Below are 13,563 nucleotides of genomic sequence, written 5' to 3'. Positions count from 1 at the left end.
TAAACAATTTAATTAATTCAAAAGCTTAATTTTCAGACCTGAATGCTATCAGATCAAAATAATTGGCCTCTTAAAGAGTAAACCAAGGGTATAAATAGATCAAAAGCGAATTTTTGGCTGAAAAGTACACTTTTCAAAGAAAATGGGGTTTTTCAAATTATTCATTGAGTAGATTTTTATATCCTACTGAAGTAACACACACAGGCTGATGGATTTTTTTTTTTGTTGAAATTTTCATTCGCTAAGCTCTCCTTTTTCACTCTGCTTTCGGATTTGCAGAGAAATGTAAATAAAATTATGGATTCCCTCCCTTTTTATTTCGGGTTTTTTTCCCTTTCGGTTTTTTTGTCGGTTATTTGAAGCTAAAACCCACGGGTTTCCAAATTTAGTTGAGTTTATCTAAAAGTGACTTTGCATTGAAACGACGACCTAATTAACGGATAGCCAGCTATTTAAGGATTTTCCTGTCTTTTGAAATCTTCATCTAATGTGACAGCCACAAATTCATAAGGATTAAATCAGTGTTCAGTGCGGAAGTGGTCTTAAACATTTTAGCTCCTAATCATGGTAAGTCGTTGCTGTCTTTCTAAAATTAATTAGTTCATGTTATTTACTTAACGTTTTCACTTTTATTTAAACTGTTCAATGTTTTTACTTAAAAATCCACTTTTTAAGGTTAATTTGCATTGTCTTAAAACTAAGCTTTTATTTACTTTTTTTGGATAATTTGGTCAGTGATCATGATATTGATTAACAAGCATTTTCTTCGATAATCTAAATTTGGTTCGATGGTAATTCGTAATCTAAAAAAGATATAATTTTTGCACAGAATTAAACTTTTTATTGCATTAATAAGCTCTATGCGATGATTTAGATTCAAGATTACAGCGGGGACGTGATAGATATAATTGAATACAAAGCATTGCCATTTACAATTACCAAGAGTTTCTTTCTCAACTTTGTTTTTGTTAAGAAGGCAAAGAAAATTTATTTGTTCTTTTCAGAACTCACTTTGTTCTAATTTAAAGTTCAGATCCGATGTAATGAATCAGAAGAGACAGAGAAATTTTAGTTCCTGTCGAGTAAAGTTTACTTTCACGGTTTTCATCCGTGTTAATAGGCAATGACACCTTCTTTTTTAAAAATTCTATGCAAGTGAGAGATTTAGAAACAGAAAAGAAACAAGTTTTGTCTGAAACTATATATATTTTTAACAAAGCTTTTTCTCCCGACAGAGATATCATTTCAAGAATTCCAAAAATTACAATGGAATAAAAATATGACTTAATTTAAAATGAGATATTGTAATCTAAGTTACGTACAATAACTAGATTTATTCGTAACACATAAAAATTGTGCCAACATGCAAAATATTAAATTAAGAAAATAACTGGTGATTAGTAATGAAAAGTTTCTGGTTTTAGATTTGATTAATTTGGCTAATACCATGTGCCAGACAGTTTTAAGCAATTTTTCATCGAAAACAAACAGATATATATTTTCAAGCATACAGTGTAACATTAAAAAGTAAGCAATAAGTTGGGATGCATTTGAAACTGTATAGCTTATTGAATGCATTATCAAGAAGAGCATAAAAACCACACTAATCATTCAAGAAACAAAGCTACAAAATGAGTTTTTTTAATACGAATTCAATATATCTACTAATTACAAAAAAGGTAACGAATATACGAATGATTATATATTCGTATAGATCAATCACTAATTTATTAATTTTACGTTAAAAACTATTTGCTAAAGAATATTTTAAAGAACATATTTTTAAACCTTTCCGATTTACTTTTCAGCACTGATTCAATTGTTTTGAGCATCTGCATGTAACAAAAAGTATTGGTGCATTAGTAGAAATAAAAATATATGAAATGCAGCACCGTCAAAGCAGAAATAAGGTTTGACGAATCCTCACATTTCCGACCTTAATTTCAGGATTTCTGTTTTACGTTTGTGACTTAATAAGCAAGGTAATTGACTAGTAATTGATTGTTTAACGTTGTGACTTAATAAGCAGAAACTTAATAAGCTAGGAGAAATGAAAATCGAAAAGTGATCTTTTCCCCAAAATCTTAGATTTCTTTCAAATTTTGGATGAAAAATGTTGAGTAGGAAGTTAGTTTGTCAATCTGTCCTTAATTATGAATACAATATCTCAAAAGCGTAAAATTGTTGAAATTTAGAATATCTCTTTAATAATATATAGTTAGAATGATAGATATGGGTTAAATTTTAGACCAAATCCTTCTATTGGTTGACTGTCTATCATTCTATATATTTATGTCTCTATGAATGCAATGACTCGGTAATTCAAGAACGTAGAAAAATGAAATTTAGTCTGTAGTTTTGATACTAAAACTATATCAGATTTTGGATGAAATGGGCCTATAAAAAGTTGTCCAAAATACATAATCAATTTTGCTCATTTTATAAAATGACTAAACTTTAAACATGCCATAATATATGGCAGAAATTTGAAGGGAGAACGTTCCTGTTGGTGATTTTGTAAAATTCGTTAGTCTTTTCACAGAAAGAATAGATTGGAAACTTTTAGTTTATTTCATTTTCATTCTTATTTACAATAGTCAAGAATTAATGCTACAATGTAATCAACATGATACTTTAGATGTAGATGATTTTTTGTTATGATACTTTACAACATCGGGAAAATTGAATGATATCGCAAAATTTTGCGAAACATCTTTGTGCTACTAGGGTATAGATTTAATGAAAGTAAATTTCAGTCTTGAATGCGCTTATACTTTTGTTGCTTGGTTTTTTTTTTCAAGTGAGTTAGGAAATATGAAAATTCATACATCGAATTAGAATCGTATAAGTTGAGATACAAAATTGACACAGGTTTCTTTTGACTTACATTAAAATATAAAAAATGTTAATGGGAGTGAAAGTCAATGCAATATCTATACCGAAATAGCCTTATTATAAATGGAATGAAATAGTTCCAAATGATAAATTTGTCCTTGCATTATTAATTAAATTTTTTTGCAATGTGCGTAGATTTTATTGATTACCAGTAATTTCCATTTCTTTTAAATACAATTTTTCTTAATTAATGCATTTTGAGTTCTAAATAATATATTTACGTATGAATGTGAATGTATAATTATACATTTATTGGAACGATAATAGTTGGAGATGAACGCAGCATTTCTAAAAATTCATTATTCTAAATAAATATAAAGAATTAGTTAAGGCAGTTTGCTATATTTTGTTCAAAGTTGCAACCTTAAAGCCTTTAAGTTGCATCTGATTTTTATGACTGCCTGCATTCTTCTAAGACTAATTTGATGAATATGATATTGCAATAAGTATTTTAATTATTAAGTTGAAATGATTTCAATTTATATTCAGTAAAGAATGAAAGATAAACAAATGAAATTATTGTATAAAATCAGAAATTTTTAAAATTCTTCTAACTATAGATATGTCTTGATATACCTATTTTTTGGTAACTGTATTGCACTTTTTAAAAAAATTCTGGATTATTTTTATTTCTTTGATGGTACCTTATACATTTAAAATTTCGCTTTGTACATTATAAAATATATTTCATATATTATTCAAAGAGGGAATATTTTTCCTATAGAACTTTTTTTTATTATGAAAATAAGTATTTTAAACTATCTTTATATAGTTAAATATATGCTACAAAGGTATTTACCAATAATAAATGGGTTTCATTGTTTTTAAATTAATAAAGTAAATATTATTGTTTAAAACTTAACAGAGGTATCTTTAAATTTTATAATCAAAGTTAGTACGTACCTTATATTCTTTTGACTTACACATTTATTTTTTTTTATTTTCAAGATAATCTTGGCTATTTTTCTAAAATTAATTATTAAAATTAATCATTAAGGCAAAAAGCTTATTTTTAACATCAATGTGTTTTTATGTTAATTTCTATGCAAATCAAACAATGTGATATAAACAAAAATAACTTTCCATGAATCATAAACAGTATTAGAAAATATCGAATATGCTAATCCCAAGCAGCGAATTTATTCATTCTAGTCTTTTAAATTGATCTTGAATAATTTAATAAAGGATAAACGAAACAATTTGTTTACTTCAGTTTTGATTTGAAGAAGAAAAGTTTTAAGGTTAAGTATTTTTAATTTAACAGTTAATATTTTAGTAAATTAATTTTAATACAATAGTAAACTTAAAATCAAATGTTTGATTTATTTTCTCTCATTTTTTTACAATCATTTATATAAATGTATTCAACTTTTGTTGAAAAAACTCTTTGAATAGAGAAAAATTCGAAAAGAACTTATACGTCACTTAAAATTAGATGCTTGATAAATCAGAAAAAAAAAATATCCAGCGGTTATTAGCGGTGGATAAAGTAAAATTTTATACAGTGATAAATTCTGAATTTTCAAAATTTTACTATTGATTCTTCAATGCAATATCTTTTCTTTTAAACTTATGCATATTAATTTCGGTAAAAATAATTGTCTGCCAAAGATATTGTACACATACATTTCACTTTTCATTATACTCTTATTCGTCTTGTTTTATTGATGATCGAATTTACAATTTAGAAGCGTTCAAAGGTTTTGGACTACAATTGAATAAAAATCATCGCTATTTGATCAGGAAATTTTTTTTCTGTACCTACAAGAAAATAAATTCCTCGAATCATATACTTGTCATGATGATGTTACACCCATGAAATATATATTCAAATGCGTTTCATGATATTAAATGCATTGTGTATGGATGAGATAAATAGAGTTTGACTTTATTCATTTTACCTGACAATATGAATTACGACATTGTATAGATAATTCATTCATAAAGTTTTTAAAATGGGAGACATTTAAAGCTATTATTCTTTAAAAATAGACAAAATTATAAAAGAAGTCAGAGGCTTACTGAATTGCAAGCTATAAAAATAACAGACATTTTGTATTGTAAGAAAATAAAAGGCCTTTCTGTTCCTGGGTTTATAAAAAAATAGATACTTTCTTCTTTCTATACAATGCAGAAAATAGTAAATAATAAATTTTTAGATGTTTTCCTTCAGTTGTAAATACCTATAACATAAGTTTGAATAAATTCAGGGATTTCTGGATGCATACAGGCAAAATGTGCAATGATCACAGATTTTTCAATTCAGTTTTAAGAATTTTTACGGTTTCTTTAATTAGTATATCCGATGTAAGCATGAATTTACTTGATCAATGAAAAAGTGACGTTTCACATGAAAGGGATATTTGATATTTTATATGATTTCAGTATCGTCCTATATTTCTGTTATTCATTAATTTATTTTCAGAGAACAAAAAATGTTTTGATTTCGTAAATTTCAGGGTGACGAAGATAAAAAAGAAAAGAAGAAGAAGAGCAAGAAGAAGTCAGCTCAAGAAACAGATGCTTCTGCGGAATGCGAAACTGTAGCTGTTGATGAAACCCCCTCCGATCCTGTTCCTATCGAGCAGCCAATTATAACCGCTCCCCCAACCATGGAGAAAAAGTCATCTACAAAACGGAAAGCTCACAGATGTGGTTCGAACGTGTTTGCCATGTTTACTCAGAGGAAAGTGCAGGAATTTAAAGAGGTACGAGTAAGGGAAAAGAAAGATTTAATCTAATTTTTTTGTTTGAATCTATAGGAGAAGGAAATAACAAAGAGGAAGAAAACAAATACATAAAAATAAAATAAATGTATTAGAAATAGTTTTAAAACGAACACTTTTAATAGTATATTAAGAAGTATAGTTTGTTTATTTTAATTATTTTCTACTTTTTAAAACTTAATTTGTAATTTAATGCTATAAAGACTTTGAAATATATTTTTTAAAATTCTTTACTAAATGGTTTCATTCGTTTAAAATTACATTTAAATTAATCGACATATTGATAAATAAGTTCTGAAAATCTTGAAGTAGTGTATTTTCATCGAGAAGACATAGATATGCAAAATTTCAAAACTCTTGTACATTACAAAGCAAATGAAAGGTCGATTAAAATATTTCATCTTTGCAAACATGAAACAAATATCAAGTTAAAATAATGCATGAAGAAATGGGAAAAAAATAATCTTTAAACTAAAATAAAGAGCAATGTATTTTACTTATGCATAAGTAAATTATCATTCTTAAAGGAAGTTAAGTTGGTTAGACTAGCGTTTTGTTTAGAGGCTACTCGATGACTACTTTGAGATTAAGCTAGCATGTCATATAACAAGGACGACATTTAATTTGACATTTTCGTCTTCAAAGTTCCACAACACACTGGCGAGGAAATAGTAAACCTGGATAAATTTAAGATCCATAAGACTAGCCTTACAGGGTAGATATTTGGAATAATGAGTCTCTAGCCCGCAAATGTCCGACTCCAAAGTGAAGACACGTCATCGCGGTTTCTTTTAAAAGCAGTTATATTAATTTAAAAATTATGAAATTAATTTTGATATGAATTGTTCAAAACTTTAAAATTCACCAGAAGGAAGAAAAATCAACAGAAACTCTCGGAAGGGTTGGTGAATGCAGTGCTATCAAAACTGATTTGGAAAGCTAAGTTCGAAGTAGTTAAAGATTAAGACCCACTATTTTAAACGAATCTTTTAAAACATGAAAATTGAGTTACAAGCAAAATTGAAATCTTTCGTTATTATAATGAGCCTTCTGGTAAAGTACCAAAATGTTTTTCAATCAGAATATTTATGGGAAATATATTTCAGCAACAGTAGCAGCTTTTAAAGTTCATAGAAATTCAAATGATTTCCTAGAATATCATTTCAGCAACAATAGTAGTTTTTAAAGTTCATAGAAATTCAAATGATTTCCTAGAATATCATTTCAGCAACAGTAGCAGTTTTTAAAGTTCATAGAAATTCAAAGGATTTTTTTTATCTAATTAAAACAGTTTGAAAAGTGTGAATTAAATCATTCATTAAACCTTCTTTATAGCAAAGTATATTTTATATATTGCAGGCATTTCAACTAATTGATCAAGATAAGGATGGTTTCATTACAAAGTCTGACTTAAAAATAACGTTTGATCTCTTAGGCAAGTATTATTATTAATTTACTTTGCAGGAGTATGGTAGTAAATAAGCGAAATTTATGTTGTGTAAAGATTTCAGAAGTCTTAAAAGTGAGAATAATGATATATTTCAAAACAAACAGTATTTGATTTGATGATGCATATCTAAATTTATGTTAAATTTATTTTATTTCGATAAACACGTTTATTTTATGACATGTCTAAAGATTCAAGTTTTATGATATAGATATGCGCTTTCCTTGTGTTCGATAACCTCTCTTACGATATTATACGAGTGAAAATCTTTCTATGTTCACTGACTTCTTTCAATTATTTACATTTTCAGTTTAGAGAATAAAATAATAATGCTAACAAAATCAGCTTTCTTCTACAACGATAACAATTTGTAACAATGTTTAATGAGAAAGTGAGATGGAATCAATATTAAGATAAGTTTTGATATCAAAATTAAGAAAAATAGAAGCGTTCAATGATTCACTTTCCTGGTTAACATGAAAAGAAGAGTCATTAAAATATTTGAAGCTATTTATGTATTTAAAAGTTGCCATTATATGATTATAGGAATTTGAAATAATTACATAAATTTGGAAGATTTATAAATATAGAATTATTAGGAAAAGGATTGTAATAAGATTTTAAGAGAATTCCAATTTTAATAGAGTTCAAAAGACATTAATCAATACTATTTTAATAGATTTTCTATGAAAATCCCTTTTTTGGAATTCATTTTATTTCTCTTCTTATCATGCTATTTAAGAGAATCGTGAATTATACAATTTAAACTTCTTTAGTAAAAAATTTTTAGATTGTAGTTAATTCGAATTAAACGCATCTAATTATTCATATATATACAGGGTTGGTGATTTTCAATGGAAACGTATGCATGCCATTGTTTTTTTTCCAAATGTAATCAAGAACAACCGATTTCGGAATTTTACAGCTGGAAGTATTTTAAAGTTCGTTGAGTTTTAATGACTAAGTGATTTTGCAGAAAAAAATAGTCTAAATATCTACTTTTTAACTCTGTTTTACTAACTTTTTTACAAAAGGCCATTTTTATAAAGGAAATGCATTTTCAATGACATTTATAATTGTTTATAGTTTTAACATCAATTAAAGATGAGTTCAATTTTTTAAATTTAAATTTTAATGCGGTATTTGTACTTACTACTAAACAGGAAATGTCTCGTTTACTTATATTTAAGGATAAGATAATAACCTTTCAGATGGAATATTTTTAATCAATTTGAAAAAAATTTGGTTAATTAACATTAAATTTAAATTGACTTTTGTTTTGATGTTCAAAGACATCTTTCTTTTGTTAACTAACAATTGGGTTTTCTGCAACTATAGATAAGATTTAATATGAAAAGTCATTAAATACTTGCTGCAAACTTAACAGCAGGCTTTTTATTTAAAAGGGCGAGAAGTTGATGATGAAGACTTGCAGTCAATGCTAGCCGAAGCCCCAGGACCACTGAACTTCACTATGTTTCTTACTATCTTTGGAGAAAGAATATCAGGTCAGTAGAAAAGAGCTAAGGAACTCCGTTCTCTATCTTATTGAAATAATTCCGCAGTGGGTAATTTTTTTTTAAGAAGGCAAAATGATTAGAAATCAAATTAATTCTTTTTTTTCACAAACTAATTTCATTCGGAGTGAAGTTACAACTGGTACTTGAGCGTGTATAAGAACTGGCAATTTAACCAGCCTTCATAGACATTAAATGGATGGATGTATTTGAAATGTAACAATCAGATACAAGGTACGCTTCTTCATAAAACATATGCTGAAATTAAGCAACCCTAGTTACGAAAGTTTTAAAGTTAGAAATCAATGATCAATCTCAACTGGACAAAAATTTTTGATTAATAATTAAACAACGTAACATTAATAATAAAACCTGAATCTAATAAATAATAAAGTGGAGTATACTAAAATCAGGAAACATGCAGAAACAAACGCAGTCAGCTTATAAGGATGAATATTTACAATAAAAAGAAAAACAAATAGTAAAAAATTGTACTATACAATAAGAATGTGAAAAATTAACATTAAAATTGTAATTATTATTGAATGGATATAATAAAGGAGATGTCAATTTTTATTTTCAGTTCAATTGAAGAAGGATTAAAAGACAAGGAAAAATTAATATTGTTCATGCAAATTCAGAGCAAATTTCTGATCTCAGTTTCTGAGTAATTAAAATTTCCATTAGTAGTGGGTAAAAATAATTACTATACTATTTGATATAACGACTTTTCTTAAAAATAACTTTCTGATATCAATCATGGGTTTTCAAAAGAAAACGTCAGAATTATTTTTCTCTACCATGTAAATACTTATATAATGATTAACAGAAGATTTTTGTTTTGAAAGAGAATCATTATTTAAAATAGATATGCCCTAAATATCGTTCAGTAACAATAACTGTATTGCAGATTTTATTTCGATTGTGATAGATTAATAAACATAGAATCTGATGTAACCTAAGCACCGGATTTGTCTATATCTAAAATAATGAGCAAAGATATAAAATCGTAAGATATTTATATTTATATAAGAGAATAAGTTAAAAAATTAGATGAACACTTTATGAAATACATCGAAGCAACAGTATGGACTTATTTCAGAAAATGACTAAAGACGTAAGAGATCATTGAAAAACAGACACATTTTGATATACTTTCAACTATTATGTACTTTTAATGTTAGATTTTCATACTGTTTTCGAAAATAATTGAAAAGCCCATAGCGATTTGTATAACAACTGGAAAATTTGTCTTGTAGTCAGCATTTATCATGGGTGCGAAATATATTTTCTAGCATATTCTGTTACTGTGCATTTCCTATATAGATTTAAGATTCGGCTTATACACACTTGATAGACAATGCCTAATTATATAGATTAATTCGCTACCAAAGACGTTTAATAAAATTTGGCTTCGAATTCATTAACTGATGCGTATATAATAATTTCTTTTCAATTCTAGCATCCGTGCCTTTTATTTTTCAAAAAACAGTGTTAAAATATTCAATTACTTTTACGTAAAATATTCATTTACGAAGAAAAGTGAGTTGTGTAAAATGCAGTGCTTCTTAAAATTTTTAACTCACAACTACGGTTTTATTCCAAAATATCTTTTTTTTTATCTCGATTAAATGAAAATAAACAATTAATCAACAGTTAATAAAAAGGCATTTAATTTTTAATAATTAATCCAAAAGTTTGAATATACCAATATGAATTTCTTCCTTGATGTTAGTAACAAGAATCTACAAGGTGAAATTTGAATAAAAATTCCTTGGCACCGTTTGGCGATGGGGACCTAAAAAATGAAATTCTTTTCTACAGTAAACTATGGGTTATTTGGCTATTTCGATAGCCTTGATAAAGGTTTTTAACACTTTTGCATGTAAACTGATCATAGCTGTAAATGGTTTGATTGAAATGTTTTTATTCTGCATTTTTTCTTTTAATTTTAGGAACTGACGAAGAAGATGTCATCCTGTCAGCGTTTTCCATTTTTGACGAAGGCGATGGTAAAATGAAAGAAGAAGTGTAAGTTTTTAATAAGTAATTTTACAGAGAGGGAATGATGTATATTTTTTAAAAATAAAGATAATTAATTATTCTCATTAAATAATATAATTTATTTTTTCAGATTAAAAAATACTTTACGAAAGCGTGGAGATAAGTTTACTGATGAAGAGGTAAGCAATGATTTTGAAATTGTAGTTACAATATTTTCATTAAGTTATTTATAATTATGAACCTTGTATAAATGAATTGTCGGCCTGTAGTATTCTTCGCACTCCAAACAATTATATACGTTTTATCTTATCTATAAATCAAAAAATATATAAATCCTTCAGTATTTTTGCATTGTTGAGCGAAGTATAATTTCATTTTTGCAAAAGTTACCATCAAAATATCAATCTTGAAACTTCAAAAAGCAGCTTATGTGCTGTAAATATACATCTTTTTGTTAATATTAGTTGTGCTATAATATTAAATTTATAAATTTTGTTAAAATATTTAAGAGCATATTTAAAACAGAAATAAATGGAAAATAGTAGATATTCGCTATATGTCCTCGGTGCTTAGCTAAGAAGATAAATGAAATGGTATAATTAAATAAAGCAATTTGTTCTAAGCAAAGATTATATTTAACTATATCATGGCTCTTTTGGCTTATGTAGCTCAAAGATCTGATTTTAATCAGAGCTTTATAAGAATTTTATTTATGTCAGTTAGTTAAAAAAGAAAAAAAAATCAATATATATTTTATTATCATAAAAACATGAAGATGTCTGTCACGAAATGTAGATCATGTCAAATAGTCATTATAGGAATCTTCAATAATCTTTTTTTTTACTATCTATAAAAACAAATGGAACTTTCGGTTATGAGTCTTATACAATATTTCCTGTCTTTTTTATAATACTGTCAGTCAAATTCAAAAAGTTTAATTTTTGTAACTTGAATTATGTATATATTTATTTTGAATTGTTTTTGTTAATGCAAGGATAGCAGAAGAGTAAGAGCATTTTTTTGAATCAGTCATAAAAAGGGAACGATGTATTATTAATACTGAGCTAACTTTGCAGGCTTAGTTCCAATTGCACTATTACCATCAGCGAATCAAAATTATTAATGAAGATGTGTTTTCAAATTATTCTATTTTTACTTGCTACAACAGTAATTCTTTATTTTAGGCTGACATTTGTCTTAAAGAAGCGCCAGTTGATAAAGAAGGTTACATCAGTATACGAAGGTTTACACAAATTCTAACAAAAGGTGATGAAGATGATGATACAGATGGTGGTTAAAAGCTAAATTCACAGGTAATCTTTGTTACTTTTTACTATGCGCCTAAAAAACTCTAATTTTTATAGTTTAGTTCACAACGACAACGCAAATAGATCACATAGTAGAAGAAACTTCTTAACATAAATAAACCATTTCTATAGATTTTTTGCTGAATTCTTCAATTTTTTTTTAATAAAAAGACTTCTTGCTTTGAGGATGATAAAGATAATTTGTGATTACTTTTTTTGGTGGTTTCACAGTCTGAATAAACAATTTTTTCAGAATTGATAAAGCACTTAGACAAGTCTCGGAAATAGTATATCATTTAACCTTTATTCTAAATTTTTGTGTTCATTGAAGAACATTTATTTTTAGAATTTTTGATAAATATTTATTAATCAAGTACTTAAGGAATCAGAAAACAACGATACTTGGATAACATTATCTGTAACGATTAGTTTTTTCTCAACGACTATTAATATACAGTAAAAATAATTCTGAAGTTTCAATGACAGCGCTTCTTGTTGTAACTTTATTAAAAAATAATTGAGTAGAGAAATATTGCAACTTAAATTTAAGTATGGGTTTTATGAAATATCTAATCATATGCAAGTGTTAGACTATTTCTGTATTTTAGGAGACCATCCAAAAATACGTCAAATTCAGATTGATATCTATTCCTTGCATACCAGTATGGATTGCAAAACTTTTAATTAAGAAAAAAATCAGAATTAAAATTGTCAGAATTTGTGTGATTTCTTATTTGCTAAACTACTAGTATGATTTTTGTAGATTATATAAAATATCAAAATCTTTTCTAGGAAGAAAAGGAACTGAAGACGTAGATTTAACTCTACGCATTAGCTGGCACATTAGATGAATTAAAACCATATCTACAATATTTTGAATGATGGAATTTACCAACTGTCTGACAAAATGAACAAATAAAATATTTCATTATTTAATGCTTTATTTATTTTTTTTCCTTTACTGTGCATTTTTTTTCTTTTTATACAATTGATGAGAATCAGCAACTCTTACTTTATTCAAATTAATGAAATATATTCATATTAAATTTAAGCTCACAATGTGTGATGAATCAAGCCTTTAAATATAATTTTTAATAGATATAAATATCCAATGGAGCCGTTGACTAATAATTAATTTTAAAATTAATTGGCCAAAAAAAAACGATAGATTATTGCGAGGATAGAATAATTTTAACAAATTTTGAAGGTTAAACCCAGGCTTCAGATCGAAAAATTTGTAATTCTTTTTGAATCTTTACTTGTAACATTAACTTGTCTTGTTAACATAATTAATATTGACTTGCTTTAATTAGCAAAAGTAATACTTGTCTTCCGAAAAAAAAAGAGAGAAAGATCAAACTAGAATGAGAGAGAAAGTCATACAGTTATTCTGAACCAAATAAAAAATGAAACAGATGAAATCACTGTATATGCAATGGATGCAATAAGTATTGAATTCGGCTCAAAATATCGAAAATTACGAAAATAATTTAACAATATTTTTACAAACGCTTTTAAAAACATAAATTCAATTTTTTTAAAAAAATTATTATGAATGGAAAAATTTTAAGGTTTAAAAAGTTTTAAGTTTAAAATATATGTTTCAATTTCATGTATTGCACTTCTTGGAAACTGCTGATAACTCGAAACACTGTTTATCACGATAA

General features: G+C 26.6%; 1 protein-coding gene across 1 annotated transcript; it reads left to right on the top strand.

Moving 5' to 3' along the window:
• The first annotated feature begins 408 nt into the window (after window positions 1–408).
• Window positions 409–12,832, top strand: LOC129958646 (myosin regulatory light chain 12A-like). Its single transcript, XM_056071249.1, has 8 exons — window positions 409–567; window positions 5,355–5,603; window positions 6,981–7,056; window positions 8,475–8,576; window positions 10,541–10,616; window positions 10,720–10,768; window positions 11,774–11,902; window positions 12,689–12,832. The coding sequence occupies exons 1-7, from the start codon at window positions 565–567 to the stop codon at window positions 11,885–11,887; spliced, it is 669 nt and encodes a 222-aa protein (XP_055927224.1). The 5' UTR covers window positions 409–564; the 3' UTR covers window positions 11,888–11,902; window positions 12,689–12,832.
• Window positions 12,833–13,563: the final 731 nt, after the last annotated feature.

This window comes from Argiope bruennichi, chromosome X1 (genome assembly GCF_947563725.1).
Source record: "Argiope bruennichi chromosome X1, qqArgBrue1.1, whole genome shotgun sequence".
NCBI classification, from domain to species: Eukaryota; Metazoa; Arthropoda; class Arachnida; order Araneae; family Araneidae; genus Argiope; species Argiope bruennichi.
The sequence above is the reverse complement of the archived record's forward strand: the minus strand, read 5'-3'. Positions and strand labels throughout refer to the sequence as shown.